Here is a 13,799-nt window from a genome sequence, read left to right as displayed (position 1 = left end):
AATCAAATTAGCTATTAAAGTGATATGATAGCCGTGAAACTTCTTTAAAAAACCATGAAATAGAGACTTCTAATAAAGATGGGGGTGTAGGTAAACATGGTACTCACATCCTCCCTCAACCACATCAAAATTATAACTACACTACAGAGCCACCATCATTCAGAACTGCCTAAAGTCTAGCTGAACAGAAGTCATACATTCATGGATTTAAAGAAGCTACACTGAGATTGGTAGGAGGGGCAGATATGCAGAATAAATTGGTTACACAACCACATGTGGTGGATTTTGAGGAGGGTATCTCCGCTGTAGAGGTCCTCTCTGAGGAGTGACAGGATCCATTCTCCATATGAGAGGGGAGGGGAGGGGAGGAGAGGGGAGGGGAGGGAAGGGGAGGGAAGGGGAGGAGAAGAGAAAGAAAGAAATTAAAAACCTATTTGAAAAAATAGTCTACGGCCATACCACCCTAAACAAGCCCGATCTCGTCTGAAAAAATAGTGACAGAAAACTTTCCTAATCTGGTGGAGGAAATAGACATACAAGTCCAGGAAGCACAGAGAGTCCCAAACTAGAGGAACCCAAAGAGCCCACACCAAGACACATCATAATTAAAATGCCAAGGTTAAAGACAAAGATAATCTTAAAAGCAGCAAGAGAACAACAGTTATCTACAAGGGAATACCCATAAAACTGTCAGTTGACTTCACAAAAGAAACTTTGCAGGCCAGAAGGCAGTGGCAAGAAATATTCAAAGTAATGACTAGCAAGGACCTACAAGTAAGATTAAGCAGCAAAGCAATAATTTAGAATTGAAAGCTATAAGAGCTTCACAGACAAGGAAAAGCTGAATTAATCAACATCAAACCAGTATTACATGAAATGTTAAAGGGTTTTCTTTAAGAAGAAAAAAGATTAAAAATATAAATAAAATGACAATAAATATATATCTTTCATCTTAATAAATCAAAGCACAACAGAAACAGACTCATACAGAAAACATTTCAATGGCTGCTAGATGGGAGGGGGGTTGGGTGGAAAGGTAAAGGGATTAAGAAATACAAATTGATTGTTACAGAATATTCATGGGGATGTAAAGTACAGCACAGGAAATATAATCAATAATAGTCTAATGCATGGTGTCAGCTGGGAACTAGATTTATCAAGATGATCACTTAGTTATATAAATACTGTCAATTGTAATTGAAAAATTAAAAATGATTTAAATTTTTTAAACTAATTAAATTAAAGGTTTAAAGATGTCCTGGCTGGTTTGGCTCAATGGGTTGAGTGTCAGCCTGTGAAGTGAAGAGTTCTAGGTTCGATTCTGGCCAAGGGCACATGTTGGGTTGCAGGCTCAATCCCCAGTAGGGGGTGAACAGGGGGCAGCCAATCAATGATTCTCTCTCATCATTGATGTTTCTTTCTCACCCTCTACCTTCCTCTCTAAAATCAATAAAATATATATATTTTTAAGAAGGTCTAAAGAATAATCCAAAATATGATAAAAGAGAAAATTAGACTTCTGATAAATATAATGATTTAAGAGTCTAGAATTGGATGTAAAGGTACATGAAATGTTATAGAAAAGATTAAGGACCATTTCCATTTATAGTTTACAGATCGTAATGCAATCAAATTATCTAAAACCTGTTGAATTTTCACTCATCTCTTTATAGGATGGGTCGTTTCTGGGTATCAGTACATTTCCCTAATAATTATCCTGTGACTTAGGACATGATACTAAATTAGAGATTCCAAAGCAAAGATCATACTATTAATTACTGTTGTTATAGATGTTTACCTATTTGAAAGATTGAATCAAATGTTCGTGATTCAATTATGGGCTTTTTTTTTTCTTTGAAAGTTCAAGTCATTTAATAATGTATTTTAACACACATGCCTTTTCTTTTAATACTCTAACAATATGCTAGAGGTATCCTTAGGGATCTAGCAGATGGAAAAGGCCATTACTACCTCTGGATTCTGTTCACTGTCAAAGAAAACAAGGTTTTCTTCTCTTCTAAGCAGGTTGTTATTCTAAAACTTCCAGGTGACCATTTATTATGTGAAACAATTACCTTAGAATTTAGTAGGAAAAACTTGGACATGTGTCTGTATTGTAAACCCAAAGCTTCTTTTTCATACATAGAAGAATAGTGTATTTTAAATTATAGATGTGAAAGTAAAATAGCTAAAGTTTCTTTTTTGTTTGGTTAAAAGTCTTGGATCTTTTATTTGCAATATTTTTTGTTACTTTTTATTAAAAGAAAAGGTTATGTGCTTCCTGGGAATTACTTTAAAATTATACTTTAAATTAGACATTGATAAAAAAAAAAACCCAAAAGGTAATTTTAATCCTGTTTTATTTTTTTAAGCAAAAAGTCTATCTCCTGAAAGAAACGGACTGCTTTAAGAAGATTTAGCTTGCTAAATTGCTCTTAGTTAAAAACACATTAAGATGATACACTATAAGTATCCAACTTGGTAGGTGTCCCTACCTACGTAATTTGAAAAGTTAGCAGTTGCTATTTATGCTATCAGATTTTAAATATTAATAGAGCAATACAATTAGCTACATGATTAAGTTTTACAGAGTCAAATATCACAAAATAAAATTCCAATTAAAACTTCCAAAGTTTAAACACAAGATGACATTTACTTTCGAACTGAGGTTGTAAAATTCTACAAGGTGAGAAAGATGACTCCATTTTTCTAGTAATTTAAGACTTGTAAATCTTGCCTTAGCATTAATTTGTGTGTACTGCCAAAAATCAACCATTAAAACAAAATCCTGAAAAAACAAAAAACAACAAAATCTTGCCCTGGCCGGTGTTGCTCTCTGGTTAAAGCATTGGCCTGGACACGGAAGGGTTGAGGGTTCGATTCCAGGCAGGCCCTGGTCAGGGCATGTGTCTGAGGTGACCAGTCAATGTGACACTCTCACAACTGTTTCTCTCTCTCGCTCGCTCGCTCTCTCTCTCTCTCTCTCTCTCTCTCCTCCCCCCCCTCCTATCTCCCTTCTACTCTCTCTAAAAAAATCAGTGGGAAAATATATCCTCGGGTGAGTATTAACAATAACAAAAACAAAATCTCAATGGGAATGTTTACAATTTAAATTGATGAAAAAGGAGGAATGGCTATATCTATTTTGAGACTGAAGTAAGCTAATTTGATTACCATATTCAAATATCTATTGTCTTTAAATATGAATAATTTTTCAAAATAATTAAAGATGTGCTAATTTGGATAAAATGCTTTAACACTAAGATTTTATTATATTAATAACTGAGCCCCAAAATTCACTTTTAATAAAGAGTTCTATCAAAGAAATAACCATGAACATACTAAAAATTGCCACTCCAAAAAGTCTAAGAAATCTTTATTTCTTAATAAGAGACCAGTTACCCATTTAAAATAGATTATCTGATATTCCAATAGTCTAATTCTTTGGTGTGCTGTTTCTAGTTACTTTAAAACTCAAGAATTCTGATTACTGCTAAGGAATTTAAATTTGTTATATTATTGCTATATTATTAGCAGTTTTTGTTTTTATACTCATAATAGGCTATCAAGAGTTGTTTTGCAAACCAAATAATTTATATTTTTTCAAGAGTCAAAATATACTAATATTTATTAATCATCCTAGATATTTCTTAGTCTTTATTTGCCTACTATAGTAAAACAGTCTATTTTGTTATGTATCTTTTAAAAATCTATAATAGTTTTTCCTTTTGAAAAAATATGTAATTCTTTTGTCTAGCACTGCATATTTCAGTGATTAAAATGAAACTAAACCATACTATCTACCCAAAATTGTATTTAGGAGAACATTCCTTTGTAGAAGAACTATATTACATTCTAATGTAGTCAATAAATAACTACAATATAAGGTTAAACAGTGTTTGAAAATATAATTTAAGTTGAATAAATTAAAAAGCACACATATTATCTTTGAATGTATTTAACTCATTGTTATATAACTGCAACAATTGGAATGTTATATATCTGACCAAAACACAGAACTACATAAACTGATTTAAGGAATGGAAAATGTCAGGACATACTAGACAATTCAGATGAAGAAAGGGTTGTTCCCACATTTATTCCCAAGAGGTTTCTGAGGTATAGCTCCTAAAATAATGATAGTGGTCTTCTTGCTAACTCAAGAAAAAACTATAAACTCCTTACTTTTACTGTTATGAGTTCCCTTTAATGATGTTGTTCTTCCCCAAATGAACCTATATAGTATATTCAACATATAAATGAAAAGTAACTGGTAAATGCTTTTTATAATAAGGTACTTTATCACTTATTACTAATGGATATAATTATTTCATTTTAAATGTATTAAAACAAGAACATTTTAAAGGCTAGAAAACATTAAGATATATTGAGAGTATATAATGTTTTTTAATGCAAACAAGGGATATCTGCCTCAAAAAGGATGATAAAAATCCCTGGAAAGTGCATTCCCTCTACAGTCCCCTTTCAGTGCAGACTACATTGTAGAAACAAAATCTCTCTTAGAGAACTAGTTGTGAGAAATAATGACCATCCCTAAAGGTACTAAACTCTCAATTTGTACTACTTAAGTCAATATTAATTATTATTAATATAAAAATTTAGCTTTCAGAAAAAGTGAGCCTCTGAACAGGTAATATAATAGCAGGAACTATAATTTAATCACGTCATATTAAACTATGTAACATTCTCTATTTTGCCTGTTGATATGTAACATAGTTAAGTTTATTACAAGCATTATTTCCTAAGACTTAGGGCATAAGTGATTCTTTTCAAGTATTACCACTTATTTAATAGTGTTTTTATATCTTAACATTAAGTACTTCAATAAGTGTACATAATGCAATACATTGTGCCATTTCCCCTTTCCCTGTGTTAAGATTTAACAGAATCAATCCATAAAACTAAAACAAATATCAAAACTGAAACAAGGCTATCAATATCACAGATGCATATCTGAGTAGGTCAACAGCATTTCCCACTTCACATGAACGTATTTTCATAAAAAAGCCTCCTTCGGGCTAGCAGCAGCAGCAGGTCTTCAAGACAAGTAGATCAGAAGTTTCAAGTGAAAATGATACTGAAGTACTCTAAGAAAACATCAATCTACATTTCTAATAAAGGAAGAAAACTGCTGGTGTCACCTTTACATAAAATTGTGCGTGCGTTTTCACTTTCAACGTAGATTTGGTTCATTTACGTGATAAAAGCAAAGCTTCTGGAATTCTCATGGCACACCAATGAGATGGACTAATTTGTCAAGGAACCTCTTATTTGTTTGCATACTTAAGTTAGAACAAACCACATCAGTTTCAATATTTGTTTTTCAAAATAATGATCAGTTATATCTACGCTTCTGCAACAATAGTGCAATACTGTATACTTTCCTGAATAAGAAGCAAAAGTTTATCCAAGTAGAAGCTCTAAATAAGGTAGACTGTGGCCAATTACATGTCAGTCTTGCATGTGATATACATTAGGAAAGCTTAAACTGACATGTAAATCTATATTCAGCTAAAGCTTCACATAAGCAGCAATGGAAATTTATAGATGTGTACTCAATATAAAACACTTTTCAAAACTACTCCCAATAACAAATGACAAAAAGTGATTAAGAACAACTGAACATCTGTTGTGTGTATCAGATGTAAAAGAAGAATGGATCCCGTGGTTACTTGCACTGTTTGAATTATGTGAAGGTAAATTTAAGATTTAGTCCACTTCCATCTCTCCAGAAGATTTAGTATGCTGTGAGCTGTCTTTTGTATCTGGTTTGGTTTCAGTCCCACTCTGTCCATCCATCTGTCCGTTGTGTTCACTATTAGCTTTTGCATTGTCTTCTGCAACCTCTACTTTTGGTTTGGGTTTGTAAATGATGGGGTTACAGAAATTATCCAGTTCCTAAAGACATGAAGAATATTGATTACATTAAAAAAATCCACTGTTAAATTCTACATTAACTTTCAAAATTTCCACATAATTCCACATACCTGAATTTATGTTAGCTCAGTTACATAATCAACCGAGTTTCTTCAAGTACCTCAATGAGGGATTTACCTTCTGGGTTAGTGCATGTCAGTGGAATTATTCAATCTTAACAGTGGTTTTTAAATTGGATCTTCCTAAAAAATCATTTCCTCAAATTTAAAATACAGTTTACTTCAGCAATTAACATAGGGAATCATATATCTTTTTTAGATTATTATTGCAAATAGCTTTTAATTAATTTCATTAAATTATGCCTACTGCTCTGTTATGAGAATTATGCCAGCAACTATTTCATGAATTGATATTTCTCAACATTTATATGAAAACATACATACTAACTTTACTTTTTAAAACAAATGAGTAGCCTTTTTTATGTTGAGAGAATAAACCATGAAAATAAATGCAATTTAAGAATTGTTACTTTATTTTTTTACATAGACAAAAAAGACCATTAAAATATTTTCAAGACCTGTGTCACAGAGATTGATATAGAAGTGGAAAGATAAGGAGTAACATCCTGGAGGAATGTTTTAATGGCAAACTTCATTCATCATATTTTGCACTTCATTTGATGAGGAATAAATTATTATAGCTTCTCTGTAAAACTTTCTCAAAAGTTTAGTGCTCTACTTGATTAAAATAATACCTCTTTCAGTTAAAAAACATGAGATACCTAAAAATATACGAGGTGAAAAATCACCTGAAATTCCATATCCTACAGATATTAACATTTTGAGTGATGGTCCTTCTAGATGAATATCAGGGATACACATATATACAAATATATCTATTAAGACATTCATTTATACAGTGAGATATCTTTATATTCTGTAATCTTTCATTTTTCACTCAGTATGTTGCTCACATATATATATATATGTATATATATATACATATATATATATATATATATATATAGAGAGAGAGAGAGAGAGAGAGAGAGAGAGAGAGAGAGATATCTCTATACTTAAAATACTTAATGACTACAATGTGTTATATGGATGTATCAATTCATTGACTTGCTTACTGATAGGTATTTTAGGTATATCCAATTTATTGCTATTATAAACAAAGGAATTTAATCTGCATATACCTGTGCAATAATCAATTTAGGATGAATTCTTAGAAATGTGATTTTGGGTTAAAGTGCCTACTCACTTTAAATTTGTATGCATATTGTGGTACAATGTCCTGGAAAAGTTTTAACAAATTTAACCAAGATGTTCAGGGAGAGCATTTATTTCTTCATACCCTTGACAATTGTGGCAAGATTAAAAATGTAAACACACAACTTCAGATGGGTGAAAAGAGAGATTTGCATTTTTTAGATTAGTGATAAGGATGAACAATACTTTTTGTATTTTTCATATTTTTATTGAATATGTATTTCTTTTGTCAACTGCTTATCCAATGTATTTATTCATATTCCTAGATTGATGCTGATCTTTATTGAAAACTTTGTCCCCTATTTTTATGTTTTCTATGATAACATAACCACATCAGTTTCAATATTTGTTTTGAACTGAAATTTTCAGTAGTAATGTTTTTAGAGTGCAAACTTTATCTTAGAAATAAGATTTTACCATAGAACTAAACACGTTTGGAATTATGCAAAGACTGACCTGTACTGCCAAGTTTACAATGGAGACTTAGAGGTCTTACCCAATCCAGAAAAGTCTAACATATTTGACAGACAAAAGTTGTCAAAGTGCTTTATTTCATTCTGTATTACATGTAATTTTTTAAAAAATAGGCCTTCTGTATGTGACTAATGAAATCAAGAGATGTCCCACCTAGAATCTTTTTTCAAAATAAAAAATTATGTTTCCCATTAAAAAATTTTAGTGCTTCAATTTAGAATAGCTAGGATTTGGAAACAGCCTAGGTGCCCATCAGCAGATGATTGGATCCAAAAACTATGGTACATCTACACAATGGAATATTATGCTGCCATAAAAAAGAAGAAATTCTCATCATTTGCAGCAAACTGGATGGAATTGGAGAACATCATGCTGAGTGAAATAAGCCAGTCAACGAAAGAGAAACATCACATGACCTCACTTATTTATGGATGATAAAGAACATTATAAACTGAAGAACCAAAAGATAGATGTAGAGACAGTAAAGCAATAAGCAGACTGTCAAATTACAGCCGGGAGGTTAGGGAGATCTGGGGGAGATAAGAGATCAACTGAAGGACTTGTATACATGCATATAAGTACAACCAATGGACACAAAACTCTGGGGAGGGAGGGCATGTATGGGGGGGGGCAATGATATATGTACAAAGATAATAATTTAATTAATTAAATAATTAAATAAATAAATAAATAAATTTAGTGCTTAAACCCCTTAAAAAGAGAATTCTATAATTTCTTACCTTTGACTTTGCAACTATTTCTGAAACTTTCACCACAGGATCTTGAGTGAGACTTAATTTATTCTGTGCATTCATCTTACTGTTAAGCCAACTCATGGCTTCGTTGATATATTTTTCAATTTTTTCCATTTCAGCAGGATCCAAATGATCATATCTTTCATCCTAATTAACAAACAAACAAACAAAATAACCCTTTACTTAATGGAACTTTTTTAGTAAGTAAATTTTATTAATAAAATTTATTGAATATATACTTTGCACATACCCATGTGAAGAAGCCACATGCATGTTACATAGAACTGAAGAGCCTGGGGCAAAATAAAAATCAGTATGGGTTCTTAAAAAGAAAGGCTTTCTAAAGGATTCAGGTTTAGAAAAAAAATGACTAGTGGTGAATATTCAAAGAAAGGTACTTAGCCAAAAAAGGAGCTGCATGGAATTGAATTTGTCAGAGTTAAGAGAAATAAGAGAAGCAGGCATATGGAAAACTAAACAGAAATTTCTGAATATATAACAAAACACTATAGAAAGTTGTTGATAAAGGGAATTACATAATAAAATGCTGTCTGAAAAAGAGAATTGCAGAGCTAGCTGTTTTGGCTCAGTGGATAGAGCATCGGGCTGCAGATTGAAGAGTCCCAGGTTTGATTCTGGTCAAGGGCACATGCTCAGGTTGCAGGCTCGATCCCCAGTAGGGGGCATGCAGGTGGTAGCCAGTCAATGATTTTTCTCTCATCATTAATTTTTCTCTCTCCCTCTCTCTTCCTTTCTGAAAACAATAAAAAAATATTTTTTAAAAAGAGAAAATTGCAGCTGCCACACATAGAAGACATGATAATAAGCCATGGTTTAAATTGTTAGCCACAGAACCAGAAAAAATGGACAATGCAACATATGGAAAGAGGGTTTCCTGATGAATTGGAGATTGGACATGGAGATAAAGGAAAAGAGAATGAAAGAACAGAGAAGATGATGATGCTTCATCAGATACTCGATCCATCTTTCTACATGTGTGATTACAAATTATGTACCCCTCATCTCTCAGTTTCTGGGTATCCGCGCCCCCCCCCCCCCTATTTTTCTGAATTCCTTGCAAATTCATGGATCATTGCTTAAGTTCTTTCCCATTCATGCTGTATTTACATTCTTTAAATAAATTTTAAAAAAGCAAAAACTCTAGCCTTGAACCTCTTCCCAGAAATCCCAACTCTATAAACAACTTCCAACTTGATTTTCTATTTGTGAAATTTGAAATGATGCCCTACATTTCAATCACCTCCCTACCTACTCTTCCCAGTAAATGGCAACTTCATCCTTTCAGACAAAATCCTTTCATTCATTTGGACTCTTCTTTCTGTTATATTTATATAAAATCTATCAACAGATCTTATTAGCTCTGCCTTCAAAATAAGTGCAGCAAAAATATAACTACTTCTTCCCCCTCCACTACCCAAGTTCAAGCCTCCCACTGTCTCCTGCCTGTATTATTCTATTAATGGCTGCACTAGTCTCTCTGCTTCTAGTCCTTAAAAAAATAAATCATTTTACTTTTATGTTCAAAATCTTCAATGGATTCCTATTCTCAGAGGAAAAGCCAAACTTTTCTAAAGGCCTAATAGGCCCTTTATGATCTGGTACCTGCTTACCCACCACCACTGTTTTAAACCACAGGGGACTCCTTGCTGTTTCTTCAGTATGTTCTCCCTTGAGATTTTGCAACTGCTATTCCCTTTTTTGTAGAACTTTTTTCTTACAGTTATCATACATATTGAACGCTGACCTCCTTCAGTTCTCCCCTCACATGGTGTGTCATCTTATTAGCTGTCTGCCCTTCTGACAAATCTCCACCTCTGACAGTTCCTTACTTTTTTCATAGCTCTTTATCACTATCTGACTACTTTACAGTAACTTATTATCTACCTTTCCTTACTAAAGCATAAGGTTCAATGTTTTGTTTGATGCTGTAGTTCCAGCCCCTTGAAGGGAGTCTGGCCCATGATAAAAACGAAAAATCCTTGATCTTAAGTGAAGTCTTGCTTTGGATAATTTCTTAAACCTGCACCCTCAAGAAGACTGCTAAAACCTGGTCCATAGTAATTTTATGGAAATCTCCAGTACCATAATTGAAATAGTCTTAGTGTTTCCTTTGTCGGCTTGTTCCTCCTTATCTTTCCATTATCCTTTTGTTCTATTTGTACCTGTTTGGACAATTAGGACGCTGCCATTGGCAGGGACATTCACAATTTTTACCTGGAGTCTTCTAGGTTGCTTGGATAGTGATATGATTTTATAAATTTCACAAATATTTTTTTCTGTAATAAGTAACCTCTTTCTACATTGTATAGCGAAAAGCTCCATGGTCAAGAGTTTGTATGTTAACTTGGTACTGCTTAGGTGCTTTGTTTGTTTTTAAATATAGTTTTTATTTTTATATTTTTTTTTTAGAGAGAGAATAAGGGAGAGGGAGACAGAGAGAGGGACGGAAACATTGATGAGAGAGAAACAGCTGCCTCTTGCATGCCCCCTGACCAGGAATTGAACCAGCAACCAACCTCTTGTGCATGGGTCCATACTTAACCACTAATCCGCACTGGCTGGGTGATGCTTAGGTTTTAATCCTGACCCCACTATTTACGACCTTGACAAGTTGCTTACGCACCACAGTTTTCTTATATATGTGTATGAGAATGAAGTGTGATAATCCATATAAAAATGCTTCAAACTCACTAAGTGCTTGTTCAACGTAAGCTATTACTCATACTCTGCTCGAATCTTTCAGGTGCTAGCTAGCCTCTCCTGCCCAGCAGGCATGGCTCAGTGGTTGAGCATCGACCTATGAACCAGGAACTCATGGTTCGATTCCCAGTCAGGGTACAGCCCAGGTTGCGGGCTCAATTCCTAATGTGGGGCATGCAGGAGGCAGCCAATCAATGATTCTCTCATCATTGATATTTCTCTTTCTCTCTCCCTTTCTGAAATCAATAAAAATGTATTTATTAAATTCAATGTAATAGCAATGATAAAAATTGGGAAAATTATGTGTTCCTTTGCTACCAAATTGATTTTTTTTTTTAAACTTCACCTGAGGATATGTTATTTTCTTTGGTTATAAAGAGAAAGGGAGGGAATCAGAAACATTGATGTGAGAAACATTGATTGATTGCCTCCTTTATGCACCCTGACAGGAGATTAAACTCTTAATCTGGATATGTGCCCTGACTGGAAATTGAACTCCAGATTCTTCAGTGCATGGAACAACACTCTAAACATCCAAGCCACATCGGCTGGGCGAATATTTATTTAAAGTAGGAGTTAGCAAACTTGTCCTACAGACCTAATCCAACATGCTACCTGTGTTTTTTTAAGTAAAGTTACTTTGGAATACACGCAGGTCCATTAATGTACATATCACATATGGTTGCTTTTGCACTACAATGAAGACTTCAATAGCTGTATAGAGATAAAACCTGAAAAGCCTAAAATATTTGCTCACTTAAAGAAAAGTTGGCCCAGCAGCATGGCTCAATGGTTGAGTGTCACCCTATGAACCAGGAGGCCATGGTTTGATTCCAGGTCAGGGCACATGCCCGGGTTGCAGGCTCAATCTCTAGTGTGGGGCATGCAGGAGGCAGCCAATCAATGATACTCTCTTATCATTGAGGTCTCTATCTCCCTTCCTCTCTGAAAATCAATAAAAATATATTAAAAATATTTGAAGAAAAAGTTGGCTAACCTCTGATTAGAGGGAAAAAAACAATAAGCTTAATTTTGTTAAATCTTATTGTTATATCCAAGTGGAGATATCATTTATACAACTAAATTTTGAAGCTTAAAATAAGAGGAAAGGTCAAGGGTAATAATATAGATTTGGGTATGTATATAAAAGAAACATGGGTACAGGGGATTGTCCAGTTAGAAGACAGAGGGAAATCAAAAGAAAAAGAGGCCACAGGACAAAAATAAAGGCTAGCAGAGTCCAGTCACAAAAAGCCTTTAATAAAAAAGGTTTAAGAAAACCTCTCTCACTATATCAATAATGATCAATAATGGATTTGGTCAGTAGGTTAATTTGTAATGTGGTTTTAGGGAATTAAAAAAAATGAAAATCACATACCTGCACTGTATTTTAAAGGCAGTAATATCATTTACTGACAATTCTCATAAAAAAAGAAAGGTTTCAAGTTTGCTGCACAATGTCTCTGAAATTTGGTAGCAACAACTGTTACAGCTTTGTAGCTGAGAACTTTTGGATTTGCCCCACGCTCACCAAGTATTCCTCATGCAATCATCATCAGTTGACTTTATGAATTCAATACCTTGTTTCTGTATGCTTCTATCACTTTCATGACAAGTTGTATCTTTTTTCCCAAGTCAGTTAAAGCTTTTGGTCTCTCTTCATGTTCCATGTATCTCATTTGAATAGGCTGGCCATATTTCTGTTAACATAGGTTAATTTTTTTAAAAAGAAAAAGTTACTAACAAAAACATTTTAACAGAAAACATTGAATATTATGTTTATTATGTTTATTCATTAGTTTAAAAATGTATACTTTATTATAAATGCAGTGCTTTAAAAAAGAAATCTTTGTATTTTTTCCATTAAAAAAAAAATCTTTGGGCCATGTAATGGGGAGTTTCTAAATGTTAAAATAGCCTCTATAACATTTAGGAGAGGTATAATATAGAAGAATGAGTAAATATTTTATTTTAAATTGTTTACATACTTAAATAAGAATTAGTTTATTTTAGATGTTCAGAAAAGTTACAAAGGAAATGAAAGATAAGACCCAGGCACCTCTTATCGCTTTTCTCTAATGTTAACATGTTATACCAGCACAGTGTATTTGTCAAAACTAAGAAACCAACCCTGGTACATTACTATTAATTGAAATCCAGATTTTATTTGGACTTCATCTTTTTCTGTTCCAGGATATCATATTGCATTTAGTCTTTATATCATACTTTTTTTTCATAAATACTAGAGGCCCGGTGTACGAAATTCATGCACTTGAGGGGGGGTCCCTCAGACTGGCCTGCACCCTCTCGCAGTCCAGGAGCCGTTGGGGGATGTCCGTGAACCTGGCTTTCTGGCTGAGCAGCCATCCCCTGTGGGAGCACACTGACCACCAGGGGCAGCTCCTGCATTGAGCATCTGCCCCCTGGTGGCCAGTGCATGTCATAGAGATTGGTAGTTCCACCACTGGGTCAATTTGCATATTAGCCTTTTATTATATAGGAAAGATATCTGAAGAAACAAGTACTGCATTTTAAATTTCTAAAAGCCATCTTAAAACAATAGTAAAGCCTATAAAAACTTATGTAGCATTCATTTTTATGGTTAATTATACATTTAAGGTGCTTAAATATCCATTTGGGGTGTTTCTGGGCTTTTCCAGTTATTTCTATGAGCATT

The 13,799-nt window shown here is 33.5% G+C and overlaps 1 protein-coding gene across 3 annotated transcripts in view; it reads right to left on the bottom strand.

Annotated features, from left to right (window-relative positions):
* Positions 1-2,668: 2,668 nt before the first annotated feature.
* The window catches only part of HSPA4L (heat shock protein family A (Hsp70) member 4 like), a 52,252-nt gene continuing 41,121 nt past the window's right edge, over positions 2,669-13,799 (bottom strand). For all 3 annotated transcript variants that reach the window (XM_036423674.2, XM_045576379.1, XM_036423673.2), the window contains 3 exons: positions 12,703-12,822; positions 8,387-8,548; positions 2,669-5,919 (listed from right to left, as the gene is read on the bottom strand). In XM_036423674.2, coding sequence (XP_036279567.1) covers positions 5,731-5,919; positions 8,387-8,548; positions 12,703-12,822 — 471 coding nt within the window. In that variant the 3' untranslated portion in view covers positions 2,669-5,730. The remainder of the gene's footprint in view (positions 5,920-8,386; positions 8,549-12,702; positions 12,823-13,799) is intronic.

This window comes from Pipistrellus kuhlii, unplaced genomic scaffold (assembly GCF_014108245.1).
Source record: "Pipistrellus kuhlii isolate mPipKuh1 unplaced genomic scaffold, mPipKuh1.p scaffold_m20_p_8, whole genome shotgun sequence".
Classification (NCBI taxonomy): Eukaryota; Metazoa; Chordata; class Mammalia; order Chiroptera; family Vespertilionidae; genus Pipistrellus; species Pipistrellus kuhlii.
This window is presented reverse-complemented; position numbering and strand designations above follow the sequence as displayed.